The 15,318-nt window shown below is 41.7% G+C and overlaps 1 protein-coding gene and 1 non-coding gene across 6 annotated transcripts in view; both read left to right on the top strand.

Annotated features, from left to right (window-relative positions):
- The window catches only part of LOC139368456 (KAT8 regulatory NSL complex subunit 2), a 29,340-nt gene extending 14,237 nt beyond the window's left edge, over nucleotides 1-15,103 (top strand). For all 5 annotated transcript variants that reach the window (XM_071107368.1, XM_071107367.1, XM_071107366.1 and 2 more), the window contains 7 exons: nucleotides 4,636-4,750; nucleotides 6,616-6,779; nucleotides 7,098-7,264; nucleotides 8,702-8,798; nucleotides 10,060-10,319; nucleotides 11,590-11,784; nucleotides 14,635-15,103. In XM_071107368.1, coding sequence (XP_070963469.1) covers nucleotides 4,636-4,750; nucleotides 6,616-6,779; nucleotides 7,098-7,264; nucleotides 8,702-8,798; nucleotides 10,060-10,319; nucleotides 11,590-11,784; nucleotides 14,635-14,721 — 1,085 coding nt within the window. In that variant the 3' untranslated portion in view covers nucleotides 14,722-15,103. The remainder of the gene's footprint in view (nucleotides 1-4,635; nucleotides 4,751-6,615; nucleotides 6,780-7,097; nucleotides 7,265-8,701; nucleotides 8,799-10,059; nucleotides 10,320-11,589; nucleotides 11,785-14,634) is intronic.
- Nucleotides 9,107-9,242, top strand: LOC139369036 (small nucleolar RNA SNORA2/SNORA34 family). Its single transcript, XR_011627038.1, has one exon. It is a non-coding gene; the product is annotated as a small nucleolar RNA SNORA2/SNORA34 family (small nucleolar RNA).
- Nucleotides 15,104-15,318: the final 215 nt, after the last annotated feature.

The raw sequence follows: 15,318 nt of genomic DNA, 5'->3' as shown, positions 1-15,318 counted from the left end.
CAACCCTACGCAAGAGTGGCTTCGGAACAAGTCTCGCTGGGCCACTAAAGGACATCCATAGGCCGAACTTTAACCCAATCAAACATCTCTGGAGACACCTGAAAATAGCTGTGCAGCGATGCTCCCCATCCAACCTGACAGAGCTTGAATCAAAATCAAATGTATTTATATAGCCCTTCGTACATCCGCTGATATCTCAAAGTGCTATACAGAAACCCAGCCTAAAACCCCAAACAGCAAGCAATGCAGGTGTAGAAGCACGGTGGCTAGGAAAAACTCCCTAGAAAGTCCAAAACCTAGGAAGAAACCTAGAGGAACCAGGCTATGTGAGGTGGCCAGTCCTCTTCTGGCTGTGTCGGGTGGAGATTATAACAGAACATGGCCAAGATGTTCAAATGTTCATAAATGACCAGCATGGTCCAATAATAATAAAGCAGAACAGTTGAAACTGGAGCAGCAGCACGGCCAGGTGGACTGGGGACAGCAAGGAGTCATCATGTCAGGTAGTCCTGAGGCATGGTCCTAGGGCTCAGGTCCTCCGAGAGAATTAGAGAGAGCACACTTAAATTCACACAGGACACCGAATAGGACAGGAGAAGTACTCCAGATATAACAAACTGACCCTAGCCCCCCCGACACAAACTACTGCAGCATAAATACTGGAGGCTGAGACAGGAGGGGTCAGGAGACACTGTGGCCCCATCCGAGGACACCCCTGGACAGGGCCAAACAGGAAGGATATAACCCCACCCACTTTGCCAAAGCACAGCCCCCACACCACTAGAGGGATATCTTCAACCACCAACTTACCATCCTGAGACGAGGCCGAGTATAGCCCACAAAGATCTCCGCCACGGCACAACCCAAGGGGGGGGGGGGGGCGTCAACCCAGAAAGGAAGATAACATCAGTGACTCAACCCACTCAAGTGACACACCCCTCCCAGGGATGGTATGAAAGAGCCCCAGTAAAGCCAGTGACTCAGCCCCTGTAATAGGGTTAGAGGCAGAAAATCCCAGTGGAAAGAGGGGAACCGGCCAGGAAGAGACAGCAAGGGCAATTCGTTGCTCCAGAGCCTTTCCGTTCACCTTCCCACTCCTGGGCCAGACTACACTCCATCATATGACCCACTGAAGAGATGAGTCTTCAGTAAAGACTTAAAGGTTGAGACCGAGTTTGCGTCTCTTACATGGGTAGGCAGACCATTCCATAAAAATGGAGCTCTATAGGAGTAAGCCCTGCCTCCAGCTGATTGCTTAGAAAATTCTAGGGACAATTAGGAGGCCTGCGTCTTGTGACCGTAGCGTACGTGTAGGTATGTACGGCAGGACCAAATCAGAGAGATGGGTAGGAGCAAGCTCATGTAATGCTTTGTAGGTTAGCAGTAAAACCTTGAAATCAGCCCTTGCCTTGACAGGAAGCCAGTGTAGGAAGGCTAGCACTGGAATAATATGATCAAATTTTTTGGTTCTAGTCAGGATTCTAGCAGCCGTATTTATCACTAACTGAAGTTTATTTAGTGCTTTATCCGGGTAGCCGGAAAGTAGAGCATTGCAGTAGTCTAACCTAGAAGTGACAAGCATGGATAAATTTTTCTGCATAAATTTTGGACAAAGTTTCTGATTTTTGCAATGTTGCGTGGATGGAAAAAAGCTGTCCTTGAAATGGTCTTGATATGTTCTTCAAAAGAGAGATCAGGGTCCAGAGTAACGCCGAGGTCCTTCAGTTTTATTTGAGACGACTGTACAACCATTAAGATTAATTGTCAGATTCAACAGAAGATCTCTTTGTTTCTTGGGACCTAGAACAAGCATCTCTGTTTTGTCCGAGTTTAAAAGTAGAAAGTTTGCAGCCATCCACTTCCTTATATCTGAAACATGCTTCTAGCGTGGGCAATTTTGGGGCTTCACCATGTTTCATTGAAATGTACAGCTGTGTGTCATCCGCATAGCAGTGAAAGTTAACATTGTTTTCGAATGACATCCCCAAGAGGATATATATATATATATATATATATATATATATATATATATATATATATATATATATATGTATGTGGTCCTAAAACGGAACCTTGAGGAACACCGAAATTTACAGTTGATTTGTCAGAGGACAAACCATTCAGAGACAAACTGATATCTTTCCGACAGATAAGGTCTAAACCAGGCCAGAACTTGTCCGTGTAGACCAATTTGGGTTTCTAATCTCTCCAAAAGAATGTGGTGATCGATGGTATCAAAAGCAGCACTAAGGTCTAGGAGCACGAGGACAGATGCAGAGCCTCGGTCTGATGCCATTAAAAGGTAATTTACCACCTTCACAAGTGCAGTCTCAGTGCTATGATGGGGTCTAAAACCAGACTGAAGCATTTCGTATACATTGTTTGTCTTCAGGAAGGCAGTGAGTTGCTGCGCAACAGCCTTTTCTAAAATTTGAGAGGAATGGAAGATTCGATATAGGCCGATTAGTTTTTTATATTTTCTGGGTCAAGGTTTGGCTTTTTCAAGAGGCTTTATTACTGCCACTTTTAGTGAGTTTGGTACACATCCGGTGGATAGAGAGCCGTTTATTATGTTCAACATAGGAGGGCCAAGCACAGGAAGCAGCTCTTTCAGTAGTTTAGTTTGAATAGATTCCAGTATGCAACTTGACGGTTTAGAGGCCATGATTATTTTCATCATTGTGTCAAGAGATATAGTACTAAAACACTTGAGCGTCTCTCTTGATCCTAGGTCCTGGCAGAGTTGTGCAGACTCAGGACAACTAAGCTTTGAAGGAATACGCAGATTTAAAGAGGAGTCCGTAATTTGATTCTAACAATCATGATCTTTTCCTCAAAGAAGTTCATGAATTTATCACTGCTGAAGTGAAAGCCATCCTCTCTTGGGGAATGCTGCTTTTTAGTTAACTTTGCGACAGTATCAAAAAGGAATTTCGGATTGTTCTTATTTTCCTCAATTAAGTTAGAAAAATAGGATGATCGAGCAGCAGTAAGGGCTCTTCGGTACTGCACGGTACTGTCTTTCCAAGCTAGTCGGAAGACTTCCAGTTTGGTGTGGCGCCATTTCCGTTCCAATTTTCTGGAAGCTTGCTTCAGAGCTCGGGTATTTTCTGTGTACCAGGGAGCTAGTTTGTTATGAGAAATGTTTTTAGTTTTTAGGGCTGCAACTGCATCTAGGGTACTGCGCAAGGTTAAATTGAGTTCCTCAGTTAGGTGGTTAACTGATTTTTGTCCTCTGGCGTCCTTGGGTAGACAGAGGGAATCTGGAAGGACATCAAGGAATCTTTGAATCTGTGAATTTATAGCACGACTTTTGATGTTCCTTGGTTGAGGTCTGAGCAGATTATTTGTTGCAATTGCAAACGTAATAAAATGGTGGTCCTATAGTCCAGGATTATGTGGAAAAACATTAAGATCCACAACATTTATTCCATGGGACAAAACTAGGTCCAGAGACATGTTGGACAAAACCCACTGAGTCGATGATGGCTCCGAAAGCCTTTTGGAGTGGGTCTGTGGACTTTTCCATGTGAATATTAAAGTCACCAAAGATTAAAACATTATCTGCTATGACTACAAGGTCCGATAGGAATTCAGGGAACCCAATGAGGAACGCTGTATATGGCCCAGGAGACCCGCTAAACAGTAGCTATAAAAAGTGATTGAGTAGGCTGCATAGATTTCATGACTAGAAGCTCAAAAGACGAAAAAGTTCTCTTTTTTTTTTTTGTAAATTGAAATTTGCTATCGTAAATGTTAGCAACACCTTCGCCTTTGCGGGATGCACGGGGGATATGGTCACTAGTGTAGCCAGGAGGTGAGGCCTCATTTAACACAGTAAATTCATCAGGCTTAAGCCATGTTTCAGTCAGGCCAATCACATCAAGATTATGATCAGTGATTAGTTCATTGACTAATTGCTTTTGAAGTAAGGGATCTAACATTATGTAGCCCTATTTTGAGATGTGAGGTATCATGATCTCTTTCAATAATGACAGGAAAGGAGGAGGTCTTTATTCTAGTGAGATTGCGAAGGCGAACACCGCCATGTTTAGTTTTGCCCAACCTAGGTCGAGGCACAGACAACGGTCTCAATGGGGATAGCTGAGCTGACTACACTGACTGTGCTAGTGGCAGACTCCACTATGCTGGCAGGCTGGCTAACAGCCTGCTACCTGGCCTGCACCCTATTTCATTGTGGAGCTAGAGGAGTTAGAGCCCTGTCTATGTTGAGAGGATCTGCAGAGAAGAATGGGAAAAACTCTCCAAATACAGGTGTGCCAAGCTTGTCACTTCATACCCACGAAGACTCAGCTGTAAACGCTGCTAAAGGTACTTTAACAAAGTACTGAGTAAAGGGTCTGAATACTTATGTAAATGCAAAAATATTTATAAAAAAAAGGAAATATTGCAACAATTTCTGAACCATTTTTCATTATGGGGTATTGTATGTAGATTATTTGCGTGTAGAACTATTTCATCCATTTTAGAATAAGGCTGTAACAATGTGGAAAAAGTCAAGGGGTCTTAATACTTTCCGAATGCATTGTATACTTTCTAGCTAGTGTCAATACTTTCTTGGTTGCATTGAGCCATGCAATAGAGCAGAGGAATTGATTGGTGCTTGTCTGTCAGATGTGGACAGCTGGAGTGAGGAGGAGCAGGGACCACTGGTGCTGGACCAGACATGGAGAGGAGATCCAGACAGTGAAGCTGACAGTGTCGACAGTGACCATGAGGATCCTCTCAAGTAAGGCACCTTTTGGTGTTGTGTGCTTGCTTGTGCTCACATTACATGGGTCTTGTAATGTCCATGAGATTAATTGTGATATTTTCAGTGTTTTATGTACTCTGTAAAAATGCTTTAACTTCAAGGTATTGATATCATATTTAGCTCAACCTGTAAAAAAAAAAAAAAAAATATGAAAGCACGATCATATTGTGGCGGTCATGAAATTGTCAGCCGGTGATTGTCAAGCAAATAACTGCCAGTCTCACTGTAATTAACATAAACCCATTTAGCATCTCCTGGCTTCCACTCATAGCCTGCAAGCCACTGATGCAGACCTTTGGAACATCTACATTTTAAAAAGTCTAATAAATCCATGTATTCTAGCCTACATATCACAACAAATCAATTTATTTTAGACTGGTCTAAAGAAACATGATATGTTGTCTTTCAGAAGAACAGAATGGCATACTGAGTTGTCCTTATGTTAGGGCCTGCTATGGCTGTGTGCTACAATAGTTCATTTAGCAGACACGATTTGCTTAAATTTCCATGGCATTATTTTATAGTATGAAGAATACAATTGAACATAGCTGAATAAAAGGCTATTTCCTCCAAACGATTTGAGTGCGCACATGGGGCTATTCTGTATTGAGCAGTTTTTTCCCGGCTGCGTCCCCTTCATGTGATCGGGGTTTTCTCACCGGCTACAAGTGAAGACATCGGGGACACAACTGCGTGCGTCCTTATCCAATTCTGAGGCTCGTATCGTGGAACAACAATCCACATTTCAATTTTCATCCGCCAATAAGAGGAGTAGGCCTACCGAACCGCAAAAGCACTAGCCTATGTCAATCTAATATCCCCCATTGTCTAAAAGTTGACCTAGTATATTGGACAACTGGTCCTTCTGTCCGAGAAATATTTCTAACAGTCTGGGACAGTTGTGGGATGTGATAGATCCCCAATTAATACAACCGCTAGCATTAAACCTGTTTTAAGCAATGAGCCTGACGCATCCGATTTTAACATTTTTAGCTTAATATGTTTAACTATTAGGCTATTTCTCCACGTAAAGCCCAGCAAAGCGTACATGGCAGTAGGTTATAAGCACGAATGTTCCGTTAGCAGGGAAACACCGTTCTCAAGTGTCCACAAATGTGATTTATGCATGTATTGCTTTTATAATAAAGGTGCATTTTTATGGTGAAAATGATCTTCCCCAAGCTTGAAACTAACGTGCTGTGTATGTATGCCAGTTAGGCTCTACACCTGTTGTAAAGGGGATGAATGTGCTTTATTTTAAGGTATGGGCTAGGCTACATGAAGCATGCAACTATGATTTGAAGAAGTTGCAAAAAAATACTCTGTTTGCCTTAAGCTGGGCGTCATTCACAAGTTAATATATAAACAAGTGATAAGCTAATTGTCACCATCACACTTATTGATTTCATCTTGTCTTTACATATACATAAATAGATAAAGCTTTTCACGTGGTTCATTTTCATGCCAGCCAGGTAGGCTATACTCCTGTTGTAAAGAAAAGCATTGTGCTTAATATTAGGAAAGTTGAGGTAAATATAGTAGGCCTAAATAAGAGGCCCACACCCTGTTTTCTCATGCAATTGCATAGCCTGTAGAGATGTTGTGCAACATGAGCTCATGGGCTCTGTTTTGATTTGTTTTTTGAATACATTTGCATTGATGTCAGTGATCAACTTGGAAAAGCCTAATTACAGCATCAACATGGAAAAGCCTAATTACCGTGACTTAACAGTCACGTGGAATTTGAATTGTGGCGTTTATACGGTCAGCGTAACAGCCCTAGATATGACACATTTGCTGTGGACTGTTGTAACTGTTTGCATGGATTGTTTGACCTACAGACATGCAGGGGTGTACACGGCAGAGGAGGTTGCTCTGATCACACGGGAGAAGCTCATCAGACTCCAGTCGCTCTACATCGACCAGTTCAAACGCCTGCAGCACCTCCTCAAGGAGAAGAAGCGCCGATACCTGCACAGCCGCAAGGTGGAGCATGAAACCCTAGGTAAAGCCATGGTGCTGCACTAACCCAGCATGTTCTGTCCTGTAGTTAGTCAGGTTTGCGACCAATAGGTTTCGCTGTAGTGCAACATTTTGCAACGGAAAATATAAATAATTTCTCCAATTGGACAGCTTCATATAGTACTTGTCCAGATGTGATCGTGGGTTTTTCTGGTGAGATCATTATGGTTATTCCAGTAGCTGTCTGACCTCCTGCGTAATGGGTGTGTTTGTGACAGGGAACCTGACCCCAGATCAGCACACCTACTTTGACATGCTTTTTGAATACAGTCTCTGACCCCTTGTGTTTTCTGTCCAAAAGGGAGTAGTTTGCTGACTGGCCCGGAGGGTCTCTCCATGAAGGAGAGGGAGAACCTGAGAAAGCTGAAGGCTCTGCGTCGGTACCGCCGCCGGTACGGCGTGGAGGCTCTGCTTCACCGTCAGCTCCGAGAGAGGAGACAGGCCGTCACTGAAGGAGCTCCTCTTCAGGTCTGTGGCTTAACTGTTTTGTAGGGATGGACTCTAAATCCCGGGGACTCCAGCAACTGTCCGTGGCCTGGCAGAAGTAAATAGTTATGTTCCAGGTTGTTTGTGAGTCTCAGAAGATTGAATGTGGAAATGCCTAGCAGCCCAGAGGGGCTGGGTGATATGCAAGAGTATTTGGACTCTCCTTCAAATGAGTGGGTTCAGCTATTTCATCCACACCTGTTGCTGACGGGTGTATAAAATCAAACAATGCAATCTCTATAGCAAACATTGGCAGTAGAATGCATGGCCTTACTGAAGAGCTCAGTGACTTTCAACGTGGCACCGTCATCTTGAGAAAGGTCAATGTAAAATTATACCTTGGCTAACTATAATTCTTCCACAACCATACGACACTAATAATTGTAATTATTATTTTAACAAGCATTTTTTTTGCTATAATCACTGATCTGGCTTTCAAGTGTGTTTTTAAAATGCCATTTTGTTATAAATTTAACCAGAACCATGCACATTCTCTCTAATTACAAACTTCTTGTAGCAGGTGAAAATTAACACTGGTCTCATAAACAATCTCTCAAGCACAAAGCCACATGCTAGCGAGAAGCCATCTAATCTTTATTTCAAGCCAACTTGGCTCTATTTGCTTGCTAACAAGGTAGAACAGTTTAACTGTTATGAATACACCCTCTTATCTGCCTCAAATGGTTTAAACAGCCTGTTCATGTTAAAATATTGAAATCAAGTGTCCTACCTGCGTAAGAAGATGCTTATTTCTCAGAACGAGAACAATTTGCCAATTTTCTGATTTTATAAATTAGTATTTTTATGCTCATTGCACATGTATAAAACAGACGGCTAGCACATGAGTCTGTGGATAGAATGCTGCTGGTATGTGATGATCAATCATGTTCATTAAAACTTTCGTTTTAGTAGAGTCTGTTCTACCTTTTGGGATTAGAGACATAAGGTTATCGTTAGAAATGTCTTCCAATAAAGTATCGAAGCGTTTCGGTGTACATATAATCAGTTCTGTTGGACTAAACCTCTAATGCAAATAGCGAGTTTTAAACTGCTTTTTGTCAGAGGAAGTTATTTAGTTGTGAGTGACAGGGGCTTGGTGTCTGAGTGGGAAGGTGCACAGAAGGCGTAACGGAGACCAGACCAAAAAGGCAGCACGCTCAGAAATAAATGTGATTCTTGCGATACAGATATTTGGAATACTGTGCTAAAGCATCAATTTGATATATCGTCTCAGTACAATAGTGCCAGCAGAGGGAAAACGGTGTTTTGTGGGAACGCAGGCAGTATGCCGGATTTGGTGTATCCGGACTAAGACGTTGCATTAACTGGTCACCATGTGCGTTAACCTCAACCAAACTTTGGTTGAGGAATTTGAGGATCTTAACCTTATTCCTGTCGTTGTGTGTGTTCTCTCTACAGGCGCATACGATGCGGTCCAGCCAGAGGTGTATCTCCTATGTGGAAGGGACCCGCTGTTCTAACCAGTGTCTCCCAATGACACGACATTGCGTCTCTCGTATCCTTCATACGGTTCTTCTGGTGTCCTCTATGATCAGTCATGTGTTTATCTAAAGTTCGTTTTCAAATTTGCATTAATCTTTTTCGTGGACTTTTGTGAAGGTGTTACCCTAGCATACTAATGCTTGTTGTGCCGAAAGCGGGGGGCATTAGTTAACTGGAGCATTAGTTAGTAAGGCGGTCCAAGCTTGATAACCAGTCTGCACAATAACGTATTTCCCATTCGAACCCTAACTTCTTATGTGCTTGACCTGCAGAATATTCATGGACTAATTTCACTCTCCCTTTACTACACACGATTGCGAAAAGGGCCCAAATCAAGTCTGACAGTTTGTGGTAGCTGTGCAGATCCTAACAGGGCCAACATTAACATCTTCCCATGGTCTGTTGGTTTTCTCTATATTAACAAAGAGAATAGTCAATTCAGTTGGAAGGAACAAACAAGTCCATTATTTTAACATTTTTTACTTCATGTTTTTTTTTCGAACAGAAACGTGTGTACGCCAGTTTCATTACGCTGTTGGTCTGCTAGTAATCAAGTGGTTGACATAGCAAGTAATTCTGCTTAAAATGTTATTCCAAGAATCAATAAAAACCTGGTTAATTCCGAGCAAAGCGTTTGTCAACCTGTTGCAAAATATTGCTGTACAAAACCAACCAAGCCTTTTTAAGCCATTTATTTGTACCTTGCAGCGTCTCACACAACAAATACCCAAATACTGTTATTGTAGTGAACTTGTGATGTAAAGCTAGTAAAAACTACCTAAGTCGTTTTAATGCTGTTGTTGTAGACTGCTTATTTGTGTGGTAATTGTAATGACGGTGCTAATTGTTTGCTTAACGCGTATGTATCCAACTTAGCCCATGGAGGGCAGAGTGTCTGCGGGTTTTCCCTCTCTTGTACTTGATTGCTGAATTAAGGTCACTAATTAGTAAGGAACTCGCCTCACTTGGTTGTCTAGGTCTTAATTGAAAGGAAATCCAGCGACCCACTAGGCCTTCCATGGAACGAGTTTGACACCCCTGGTCTAACTGGTGTTTTTTTTTTGTTTCTGACGTTCTGTTGCATGCCCATGATTCCTATAGATGCCCAACACCGAAGGAAGATGAGCTGATCTAGCCTTGATTTCTAGGCTTCCTCACATTGGTTCCTATAGCAGAGTAATACACAATACCCTGAAGTATCTTAATGGGAGACTATAACTGATGTAATTGCCATTGTGGATGTCAGTTATTATTCTTTACCATAAGACATCCAGACATCTACCAGGACAGTAACCAGGTACTGTTCAAGATGTGTCCGGGGCTGAAGGATGTTCCCTGTGACCGGCCCGTTCACATGGGCCAGTCAGAGGAGCCTCGCTGCCCCCTGCACCTCTCCCTGCCTCCCCCCATGTACCAGCCTGAACAGGAGACGGCCCTGACCCCAGAGCAGCTGGATGCAGTACTGCCCAAAGACATGTACCTGAGTGCTGCAGAGCTACAGCCCACGGAGAGCCTGCCGTTAGAGTTCAGTGACGTACGTGAAGTCTGACCAAGTTTCCTGCTCTTATTTTTTTATTTTTCACCTTTATTTAACCAGGTAGGCTAGTTGAGAACAGATGTTTTGTGCTAACATTCCACTGCTTGTACTCTGGCATATGACACCGTACAAGGGGTGGAATGTTACCACACAACGTGTCTGGATTTCATGCTATGAGTATATCATAAGAACAGGAAACTTGCTGGGAGTCAGAGGTGTGTATCTCACCCCCCCCCCCCCAAGATTTACTTTCACTCTTTCTGCTACCATTATTGCTAAAGGTGCCCTAATCAAGTCTGACAGCTTGTAGCTGTCCAGATCCAAACCGGGCTAACATTAACATCTTCCCATGGTCTGTTGGTTTCCCCCATATTAACAAAGGGGATAGTAAATTCAGTTGGAAGCAACAAACACGTTTATTCCTCCAAAACTGATTTTCTTTTTTTCACCCCCCAGAATGTCTAAACATGTTGCATGTATACTGAACAAAAATATAAACATTTAAAGTCTTGGTTTCATGAGTCTGATACCAAAATAGCGTCTAAAATACTTTGATTTCATACCTTCTAGAATGGCCTTAACGTGATACGTCGAGATTTTGGGTGTTTCTTCTCGAGTCTATGAACTCGTGAATACAATTGTCTCTGTGTGCAGTATGAAGGAAGTTAGAGGTAGTTTGGCGAGCCAATGCTCACTACCACAAATGCTAGTTAGCAATTGAGGTAATCCTTTGCAACTTCTTTCAAACTGCATGTAGACAAATGGTATCCACGAGTTCATCTGATTCTAGGGAAGTAGATTATGGGCTTCATTTCCACATTCCCGACGTAATCCCTTTTAACAAGGCTCACAGCAGTATTATTCAAAGTCGACAGGCCTTTGAATAATATTTCTACACAGATTATTGTATGGGGCAATATACAAATGTTTTGAAATGTATTTATTGGTTTATTCATTTTAAGAGATTGTAATAAATTGAAGGTTATTTATTGATAAATCCATTTGTAGATTTTAAAGTTTCATTAGATTTGGTGGGATAGGGTAGGCAGAAATTCTGGCGCAAAAAAATGGGGTCCCCATTGAAAAGGGTTGGATTTCACTGGCTTGCTGTGTGTGCTCAACCATAGCATTAGTGTTTATCTGTCACAACTCTGCCTTTTACTTCCCCTGTAATGTAGCTGCATTAATCTACTCGGCTGAGGAATAGAAACACCTTGTAACACTTACCCACTGTCTTCCCCGCCCCTCTCCTGTTCATCTCCTGTAGGACCTGGATGTAGTGGGGTGTCCTCCGTCCCCTCTGATGTTTGACACGGCCCTGGCTCTGGAGGACCAGACTATCAGGGCCATCGCTGAGGGTCCTATGGACATTCTGACCGGGGTCGAGCTGGATGCTTCGGGACACGATGACTCTGCTGACATGGAGCTCTCTGAGAGAGTTCTGCAGTCTATAGAGGACCAAGTGAGTTGTCGCCCTTGATTTCTTAACCCCCGAGAGTCGATTGAAGCGCTGGTCTAAGATGCATACATACATGAATACATAAGTTGCATAATAAAAAAAATCCCTGTCAAAATCCATCGGTTTAGGCTAGGGAACTTTTTTTATATTTTTTATATTTGTTATTTAAAAATTATTTTTTTTACTTTGGATGCGTCTCGATCCACCACATCCGCCAGTGTCGCACTTCTGCATCTGCGGTGACAGGTGGTTGAATAAGAGCAATGTTTGTCAGACCATGAGACATCCCGGAAATCGGTCTTCTCATGTAAACATCTGTAGCGTCCGAACGGTTTGGCCTACAAACTATTACCATTATGGAAAGGGGAGACTCGCGTGTTCTCCGTTTTGGTCTAGGACCCCCACAAGTGTCACGGGATTCATATGAAGGTAATCGGTACCCGTACAAAAATAAACAAATTGAAGTATGACGGTAGTTTTGTGCCTACCCAAGGGTTAAATATGTGTAAAAAAAATATGTATTTTTCATCTCCTAGATTCAGGACACACCTTGTTAAACCTTGTTTCTTCTAAATGTTTTTACTGTCTTTTTTGAGATTTGAGTGTTATTCAATGCATTTCTTTGGGCATTAGTAGTAAAGGCAAATCTACAGTACCAGTCAAGTTTGGAGACCTCATTCAAGGGTTTCTTTATTGTTACTATTTTCTTTTTGCATTGTAGAATAATAGAAGACATTAAAACTATGGAATCATGTAACCAAAAGTGTTAAACAAATCAAAATATATAGATAATTCAAAGTGCCTTGACAGCTTTGAACACGCTTGGCATTCTCTCAACCAGCTTCATGAGGTAGTCACCTGGAATGCATTTTGATTAACAGGTGTGCCTTGTTAATTTGTGGAATTTCTTTCCTTAATGCATTTGAGCCAATCAGTTGTGTTGTGACAAGGTAGGGGTGGTATACAGAAGATAGCCCTTTTTGGTAACAGACCAAGTCCATATTATGACAAGAACAGCTCTGATAAGCAAAGCGAAATGACAGTCCATAATAAAAAACCTGGCATGAGTAGGTTTCAACTTTGGAATGGTCCTAAAATTCCAAATCAAATGGCTAAATGATCCATAGTTTTTATTTAACTAGGCAGGTCGGCTAAGAACAAATTCTTCTTTACAATGACGGCCTACCAGAAGGCAAAAGATATAGGACAAAACACACAGTACGACAAGACACCTCAACACTACATAAAGAGGCCTAAGACAACATTGCATGGTAGCAACACATGGCAGCAGCACAAAACATGGTAGAAAAATGATTGGGCTCAGACAGCATCACAAAGGGCAAGAAAGTAGAGAACAATATATCACACGAAGCAGCCACAACTGTCAGTAATTGTGTCCGTGAATGATTCTTTGAATGAAGAGATGGGAAACCAAATGTATGACAGTCTTAAAACAATTCCACATGTCAGTTTAGCACCCCAGCTCCCCAATGTCTGACTATAAATCATTTTAAACATGGTTGTGTATCAGCAATATGTAGAGTTTTCCAACATGTGTGTATGTGATTTATTATTTATTATTATTCAGCATAGTAGTTGTAGCAGTTCTGAAAAGAATGACTAACCAACAGAGATACATTCTTATAAAGTTGAGTAGATTGAAAATGTACAGTGCCTTCAAAGTATTCATACCCCTTGAGTTATTCCACATTTAGTTGTTACAGCCTGAATTGAATCTATACACAATACCCCATAATGACAAAGTGGGGATAAAAATGTATAATTTTTGCAGATGTAATTGAAAATAAAATGCAGACATCTCTAATTTACGTAGGTATTCGCATAGAAGCACCTTTGGTGATTACAGCTTTGAGTCATCTAGGGTATGTCTATCAGCTGTGTACATCTATTTGGGGATTTTCTCACAATCTGTTAAGTTAGATGGGGAGTGGCGGTGAAACTTTCCACAGATTTTCAATGGAATTCATGCCTGGAGTTTGGCTGGGCCGCTCAAGGACTTTCACGTACTTGTTCTGAAGCCATTAGTGACATTGTACGCTTGGCGTCGTTGTGCTGTTAGACTGGGGCAAAGATTTTGCGTTCCAAGGTCGTTTGCACTCTGAAGCATGTTCTCATCAAAGATTTGGCTCCATTCATTATTCCCCCTTTCTCCAGTCCCTGCCTTTTTGAAAAGCATCCCCATAGTGTGATGCTGTCACCGCCATGTTTCATGGTAGGGATGGCGTTACAAGGTTGAGCTGTGCCTGGTTTTCTCCAGAAATGGCACTTTGCATTCAGGCCAACGAGTTCAATTTGTCTCATCAGACCACAGAATCTTTTGCTTTATACTCAGTCTTTCACATGCCTTTTTGCAAACTCCAGGCGTGGTGTCATGCTTCTTTCTCAGGAGTGACCTCTGTCTGGCCACTCTCCCATAAAGCCCAGATTTGTGAAGTTCTGTAGAGACCTTTGTCCTTCTGGCAGGTTCTCCCATCTCAGCCAAGGAACTCTGTAGTTTAAATTATGTCCAAACAATTTAATTGGCAACAAGGTGAACTCCAAGTTGTAGTGATCTCTCAAGGATAATCAAAGAAAGTTGGATGCACCTGAGCTCTATTTGGAGTGTGTATACTTGTGTAAATTAGATATTTCATTTTCAATAAATTTACAAAAATGTCTACATGTTTTCACTTTGTCATTATGTGGAGAAACAGATCTATTTAATCAATTTAGAAGTCAGGCTGTTACACACACACGGTATGAATACTTTCTGAAGGCACTCTACATTGTTGATGGTTAATGCGTGCTATAAATGAATCTAGGTTTAGCTAAACTGCTCATCTTCCCCTCCAGATTGTATCAGAGGTAATAGGAGGAGGGGACACCACGGAAAATTCATCAACAGAACTGGACCATGTTGCTGCAGACACCTCCAGATGAGAGCTTTGCCTCCAGACTTGTGTTGAATTCCAGAGACTAATGTTGAGTTGACCAATTCAAAGCCAGGATGGATCTTCAAGGTGGTAGATCATAACAAAGCCTTTGCACACCATTGCCAAATGACTACTGTTAAGTCATTGTTTAATCAGTTGTCATATTACTAACTTTTGCTGATATTCTCTGAGTCGGTTCAATGTCTGTCTGGTCTTGTGCACCGTTGCCTTTCTCAACTTTACCTGTGTAATTTAATAAATCCTGGTTTCTCCTTAAACTACAAACATATGTATATCTTGTATACAAAGTCAGTGTTGGTGTAGTGAAGAGATGAAACACCACTTGTAACTCTGGTTTGTTACTGTTCAATAAACACTCCACAAATGCATTTATTGATTTTTACCTTATTACACCTCTTTATAGGGTTCTCGAAATGGGTGAAACGTAATTATTGCAAGTAGTTTAGTTTGAACATAATAGCCTATTCTTGAAACAACAAATTACTGACTATTTTCACCAGTATGTAACCAAGTGTGTCCATTGGGTCCATTTTACTTCTGCAGCACCACTAAATTGTTTCTGAGAATGCCAATATTTTGGTTT

This window comes from Oncorhynchus clarkii, chromosome 16 (genome assembly GCF_045791955.1).
Source record: "Oncorhynchus clarkii lewisi isolate Uvic-CL-2024 chromosome 16, UVic_Ocla_1.0, whole genome shotgun sequence".
Taxonomy (NCBI): domain Eukaryota; kingdom Metazoa; phylum Chordata; class Actinopteri; order Salmoniformes; family Salmonidae; genus Oncorhynchus; species Oncorhynchus clarkii.
This window is presented reverse-complemented; position numbering and strand designations above follow the sequence as displayed.